The sequence below is a fragment of the Hordeum vulgare genome, chromosome 7H (genome assembly GCF_904849725.1).
Source record: "Hordeum vulgare subsp. vulgare chromosome 7H, MorexV3_pseudomolecules_assembly, whole genome shotgun sequence".
Classification (NCBI taxonomy): domain Eukaryota; kingdom Viridiplantae; phylum Streptophyta; class Magnoliopsida; order Poales; family Poaceae; genus Hordeum; species Hordeum vulgare.
The window spans coordinates 565,979,154-565,986,487 of record NC_058524.1 but is presented as its reverse complement, the minus strand read 5'-3'; the positions used below and the strand labels follow the sequence as shown (position 1 = coordinate 565,986,487).

Below are 7,334 nucleotides of genomic sequence, written 5' to 3'. Positions count from 1 at the left end.
AGGCGCGCCGGGACGTTGCTGTAGACGAAGTAGAGGAAGACGACGGGAACTCCGGGGCCGAGGCGATGGCGCGCTCCTGGTCGTCGTTGTTTCCTCCCCTCGACCCTACTGACGATGGGGATGGAACGCGGGGTCGAACCCCGATCTCCTGGACATGGCCGCCGGTGCCGGAGATGACGGGAGGCAGGGGATTGACGGCAGGATCCTTCTCTGCTCTCTCTGCTATCCCTACAGAAGACTTGCCGCGAGGAAGGAAGGGAGGAAAGATGGAGATGGGGAGAGGTGGCGGCGGCGGCTGAGGGGGGAAGAGGAACCCTAGGCGAGGGGATGCACGGACGCCAACGCAACTTAAGGCGGGCCTCGACGTTGCTGCTGGTCATGGCGTCGGCCCAGTCCGTCTCTGAACCTGACGGAAAGGAGAAGCGGGGAGGCAACGGCGTCAGGAGGGGGACGAAAGGCACACGGGCCTCAGCGCGCGAGGGAGGGAGAGAGATGGGCCGCCAGGGAAAAGAGAGGAAGCCCACTAGTGCCACTTTAAAGCAAAGGGAACCTTGTGGCCTCTTCTAGTTAAAAGAAAGGCCAGAAAGAAAAAAATAAAACAAGGCAAAACTACTCGGGATAAATCAAAAGAGAATACCCCCTGGTCATAGAAAAAAATATGACCTAATGAAATAAAAGAAGAACAAGATTTTTAGGAGCAAGCAATATTTCACAAAACAGAATTAATGCCTCTGTTTTGTATTTATTGCACCTGTTTACAACACTTTAAAAATAACCAAACTAGCACAAATTAACACCCACAATATCCCCTAAATAAAAGACATTTTTACAACAGCTTAGGAGCAAGCTAATATTTGAACTAGGGAATTAAAAGAGAGAGAGGGGTTTTGTAATCAAAGGGTTTTGCAAACCAACTATCACCACAAACACTACTACTACTCACCACAACACATATGCACCAACATCACATGAAATCATAAGACACCACATCATCACTACCACACTTGCAATCACAAAGTCTCAAACAAACATGGAAGATATGATATGACATGCATGCATGCAAGGAAGAAAATACAAGGGACATCACATAAATTCATGGCACAAATGATACCATCATATTCCTGACAAGGTGGACCCACTTGCAATAGGTTCCAAATAGGGAAGGTTTACACTTGGGGCACTACAACATACCAATACATCATGGAAGTTATCAAACAAGGAATGAAAGTGTATTGAAGAACAATTCGAGAAAAGGTTGAGTTGCTGGAAAGGCAAGCTATTGTCTTACGGTGGTTGGCTGATCCTGATTAATTTAGTTCTCACTAGCATGCCGATGTTCCTTCTTTCCTTTTTTTTGAGATACAGGTTGGGGTACGGACAAGGTTGGACTTCTATGGATCCTATTTCTTTTGGCAAAGTGATGAGATCAAAAGAAAATACAGTCTTTCTCGGTGGGACATTGTATGTAGACCCAAAGAGCAAGATGGTCATGGGATCAAGAATTTGGAGGTCAAGAACAAATGTCTACTTAGCAAATGGTTATATAGACTGTTGGTAGAGTCTGAAGGCATGTGGGTACATATTCTGAGAAATAAATATTTACATGCTAAAACCTTGGCTCAAGTCACTTTGAAACCCAACGATTCACCCTTTTGGAAAGGTCTAATGAGAAAGAAGGCGGCGTCCTTTCATAGGTCTAAGTTTATCATTGGGATGGGGAGTCTACGAGGTTTTGGGAGGACACGTGGCTGGGGGCGACGCCGCTAGCCACGCAATATCCTGCTCTATATAATATTGTGCAGCGTAAGGAGGCTTATGTTGCTACTGTTTTACAGTCTGTTTCTCTAAACATTCAGTTCTGAAGGAGTTTGAGGGGAGATCGTTGGATAGCTTGGATTGATCTAGTCAGGAGGTTGATGGAGGTCAACCTATCAAACGAGGTTGATAGACTTCATTGGAAGCTATCTAACAATGGCATCTTTTCGGTGAAAACAATGTACTTGGACCTCGTTGATTCTGGATCGATCCCCAAATCGATTCATATTTGGAAGATTAAAGTGCCTTTAAGAATCAATTTTTTCATGTGGTTCGTTCACAAGGAAGTGATTCTCACTAAGGATAATTTGGCAAAGTGTAATTGGGGTGGAAACAAAAGATGTAGCTTCTGTGATCGGTTTGAGACGATCAAACACCTCTTTCTCGATTGCCCGCTAGCAAAAATACTTTGGAGTTCAATTCATATAGCCTTTAATATCACGCCTCCAACTAGCATTCACTCATTGTTTGGGACGTGGCCAGACGGAGTAGACATTTGTACGACGACACAGATTCGCATAGGAGTTTGTGCATTACTGTGGGCTATGTGGAACTGCAGAAATGACATGGTCTTTAACAGGAAATATCAAACCGAGTTTTTGCAGGTTATGCACAGGGCAATGTCATTGATCTGTACGTGGTCGCTACTCACTCCTGCGGAGGACAGTGAGTCTTTGGCTACTAGATGTACCCGATGGAAGATGGTAGCTCAGGATATCTTTAACTGGTTTGGATGGTGGTCCAATAGTAGAATAGCTGGATAGGTTTCTAGTCCTATTTTACGCCGGTTGTGGCTATTTACTTTTATAATTTTTAGCTTCTTCGTGAGCTTGTACTGGATTGCACACTTTTTCAGCACTTTAAATAAATGTGGCCGTATGCATCTTTCTGATGCACACACCGGAGGTGAGCCTCCTTTTCTAAAAAAATTAAGGGCTTATTTGTTCAAAAGAATTTTATAGAAATTGTGCAAGATTCTACTCCCTCTATATCATAATATATGGAGTTTTAGCAGTTCAATTTCATAATATATGGCGTTTTAGTATTTCCTAGGATTTTCTTGTATGCACCTTATTTTTGTTTCTAGGATGAGAAACAATAGGACGGTTTTCCTATCCTACTTTGAAAGTAATATACTCTGAATATATTTGTTTAGTTTAACCTCGTGAAAAAATTCATGTTCCCTTGAAAGTATATCTGGCCATGGGGAACACAACCCGGATGACACAACCCGACCCGGCCCAAAAATCTTAGGCCGGGCCGGGCCTAAACGTGCCATCGGGTCGGGCTCGGGCCTGTAATTTGAGCCCAGCAGTTGGGCTGGACCGGGTTCGGGCTTGACAAAAACTGATTTTACGTCGTGGTCGGGCCGGGCCGGTCAGGCCCAACCGGGGTTTTTCGGGCTTGGGCCCAATATTTAGGCCCGACGGTCGTGCCGGGCCGGGCTCGGGCCTGGGTTTTCAGCATCGGCCTTTTTTTTGGCCCGGACCGAAGCCCGACCCGACCCAAAGAATACCTAGGTATGCGTGAAAATAACATGCCATCTCCTCCTAAAAAAGGCATAGGGTTCTTCTGCCTCCAACGACATCGTTGGTATGTCTCCTCTCTGGTGGCCTTAGGGCAATGACGACATGGTAGATCCCGACCCTTGCTGGAGGAAGGACGTTGTTTTTAGATCTTTCTTCGAGTTTTGTTAGAATTTGTATTCTTCTTAGGAAGATGAGATGATGACATCTTGGTGAAGATGAAATAAAGTTATTCCCGTCTAGCCCCCGTTCCGGTGGTGCGTCTAGCATCGTTTGTCGGTGGATCTGTTCTTGATGGATCGCAGTTTGTCTACGTTCGTGTGTCTTCAGGTTGTATTCTTTCGATCTACGCATCTCTTCAATGGCGGCGGTTGATATTCTTGTGCGATGGATCTATGTGGCACTAGTACGATGACTTTTCAACTGTCTATTACAACAAGTTTTGTCCAGCTCCGACGAGGAAGGGACAATGAGGGTGGTACGTCTTTCGTCTCGCTTCAATGCTTGTAGTCATCGCTAGGTGGTCTACAAATATGGATGTAATTTTTACTATTTTTGGTATACGTTGTATTGTCATGTTTGAAGATAGCTAGGTTGGAAGTTTTTTTTATATAAAAAGTAACATGCCATGACAGTTGATCCCTACGTAATCTTTCACGCTCTCGTGTTTTTTTTAAATCCTACTACTAAACAAACAAACCCTTATTCTACGCCATAATATAATATCACATGCCATAATATCACTCTTTGGTTCAAAAGAATTTCATAGAAATTGTGGAGGATTCTATTTCCTAAGATTTTGTTGTATAAACCTTGTTGTGTTTGTAGGATCAGAAATTGAAGGAACTTTTTTCCTATGGCCAGCTGTGAAGGTAATTCCAAAGGAGAAAATATTCCCGATGGCACCCGGACCCATTGGGTGCGGGTAGAGCTCAACCAAACCCGCACCCATGTCCTTCAATTTTAACCACACCCACACCCGCACCCGCGTATGGGTACAAATTTTATACCATACCCGCACCCATGTGGGTATTAAAAATCCATGGATAAACCCACCCAAAAAACTCAACATGATATACTATAATGTATATGAAAATAACAACACTATGTAATTCAAAAATAACATTAATGCAGAGGCTGCAGCCCAACATAAGGTGCATAGAAGCATAACAAATATATATAGTTCTAACTTTGGCCAATACATGTGCACAACAATCACATGACATGCCAGAATCAACTTCAGAAGTCCGCAATTTAACGATTACAATTTACAATAAAGGTTCATATGATTGGGAATATAAGATATAACTAAGTTTATCACAGATTAATAAATAGCTTTAATTCTCCATTCCGCTGGTCGGAATCGGCAGGGTGGTGAGGTGAGGTCGTGACTTGTGAGGAGGAGATTGAGGAGACAGTGAGGTGAGGAGAAGATGAGATGGGAGGAAGAAAAGGCAGGGCGCGGCGCAGGGCGGTGATTGAGGAGATCGGGAGACGGGAGAGGAAACGAGGGCGTGCGAGTCAAGAAGTCCAGCCTCCAGCGTTAATTACGACTACCAATGATACGAGGAGGCCCGAGGCGGCGCATGATTGCGTCTCCGTGGACTAATAGATTTATTTGGGACTTTTTCTTTCAGAATTACCTTGGTTCACAGACTGGGTATGTGGGTACGCAGGTATGGGTTTTGATGTACCATGCCCGCACCCGCAATACCCAACGGGTTCATACTTTTTATCATTTATTTATTCATGGGTAAAGATTTTTTTTTCCATACCCTCACCCTAATGGGTAAATACCCGCTGGGTATGCGGGTAATGGGTACCCATTGCCATTAGGAAGAAAATTCCGTTGGGTCCAACCTCGTGAAAAAAGGAAATCCTGCATAATGTATTTCATGAACAATATGACATATATTTAAAAGATTCAAAATGTTTTTGTTGCCTTGGACCGAGCGTAGCTCAGATATTTAGATTCCTTGTAAAGCTGACATTTTTCGTATTCATTTCAAACTTTTCGGTGACATCTATTCATTGAGAGGGGACGTTTTATACCGTGTTAAAAAAAGATATTATGTTGCATTTTTCCAGTTGCCAAAACATTATTCACCACACATATTTCTGTTATCAGTTTTTGCAGAGCTTAATTAACATGACATGTCAGTTGATGCCTACGTGATCTTTCATGTTCTCGTGTTTTTTAAAATCCTGCTAGACAAACAAGCCCTTATTATACCCCAATAATAGTGCATACTATGGATGTGCTTGGATCCAAGGGACTAAAACTAGTCTAACTAAAACTAGTCTTTTCAAAAGGCTAAAGTTCCAAGCACCCCTGACTAAAGAGAGGCTAAAACTAGTCTTGAGGCTAAGATCTTTTAGTCTGGGGTACCCCTACTAAAATGTGCATTAATCTTCTCTCTCCTCATTTAACTCCTCAGGCAAGTTCTGAATTGAAGGGTTTGGATGATAATAAATGTTCATTAACTCGACTTTACTCTTTTTAATATTTGGATCCAAGCATAGGTGAGGCTAACAAGTTTTAGTCTCATATAATTTTAGTCATGAGACTTTTTTCCAAAAGAAAAGAGAGAAATTATTGCCTCAAGAACAAGAAAAGAAATGGCGCATCGATTTGAGCAACTAATAAACAAACCGAAGAGACTCAGAGGTCACGAGGAGGCGGGCTCAGCGGCAGAGGGCAACCACGCGACCACGAGAGGTCGCCGAGCCCTCGCCTCTATATATTCACATCCTCAGCCTCATTTCTCTGCACCAACCAAACCAATCGAAGCCAACCATCCATCGGGCGCCACCAGGCCACACAGCGCCGCCGCACTCCGCTCGGCTCGACCGATAGACCGGCGGCGATGGAGGAGCAGGGCAGGGGGGCGAGCAACAAGATCCGGGACATCGTGCGGCTGCAGCAGCTGCTCAAGCGGTGGAAGCGGATGGCGGTGGCGCCGGGCAAGAGCAACGGCGGCGTGCCCAAGGGGTCCTTCGCGGTGTACGTGGGCGAGGAGATGCGGCGGTTCGTGATCCCCACCGAGTACCTGGGCCACTGGGCCTTCGAGGAGCTGCTCCGGGAGGCGGAGGAGGAGTTCGGGTTCCGGCACGAGGGCGCGCTCCGGATCCCCTGCGACGTCGAGGCCTTCGAGGGCATCCTCCGCCTCGTCGCCGCCGGGAAGAAGGACTCCGCCGCCGACATGTGCGACCGCTCCTGCTCCTCCGAGACCGAGATCCTCTGCAGATGAGGACGCGAGGAGTTCTTGCGCCCGGCCCTCGCTTGCTCTGAAGATTGGATTCAGAAAGAGATCTTCTTTCCTTTTTTTTCCTCTCTCCTTTCTTGCGTTCTCCCGATCTTTCTTCTCGGTTTTAGCTGAAGAAAGGGGAAGAGGTTGCAACTAGATGGATCTGTAATTTGTACAACACCGGTAACAGACCGAGGATTGTTCAGTCTAATGCAAAAAACTTAGGCATTTGATCCTGTTTGTGCCATTCTCTCTTGTCTACTGTACATTCCTCTGCTTCCATTGTTTCAGGCACTTCCGGGTTCAGTCAGATGTTCCCTTTGCTTAACAGTCGAGCAACTGAAACTGAAACAAAAGCCTGCATCTTATCTCATTCAGATAACAAACTAACAATGGTTCATCATTGGGCACCGGCAGTAGGTCAAAAGATTGCTGCTTGGGGAAACGTAAACATAACCGCTGCGGCATTAACTTTGCAGGGCAAGCACTGATTCATTTCAGAAGTAAAAGAAGAACCGTTGCTTTCTGTTGGCTCATGGCATACGCATGCACCATGCCTACTCCATTCACAAGAGTTGCTTATTATCTACTACATCCAGGCTCGCCCGCGGTTGACGCCATGGCGGCCCGATGATCGATCAACCCCATGTGATACCGGCTTGCGCCCGTGGCGCCCCTCAACTCCATTCTTCATTGTCAATACATGGGTGGAATCAGCATCTTTTGAACCATGTTGCCGCTACCT

The 7,334-nt window shown here is 45.4% G+C and overlaps 1 protein-coding gene across 1 annotated transcript; it reads left to right on the top strand.

Moving 5' to 3' along the window:
• Window positions 1–6,085: 6,085 nt before the first annotated feature.
• On the top strand, window positions 6,086–6,817 carry LOC123408832 (auxin-induced protein 10A5-like). The gene has a single exon (XM_045101874.1). It carries the CDS (start codon window positions 6,209–6,211, stop codon window positions 6,590–6,592), a length of 384 nt encoding a protein of 127 aa, XP_044957809.1. The 5' UTR covers window positions 6,086–6,208; the 3' UTR covers window positions 6,593–6,817.
• The last annotated feature ends 517 nt before the right edge of the window (window positions 6,818–7,334 follow it).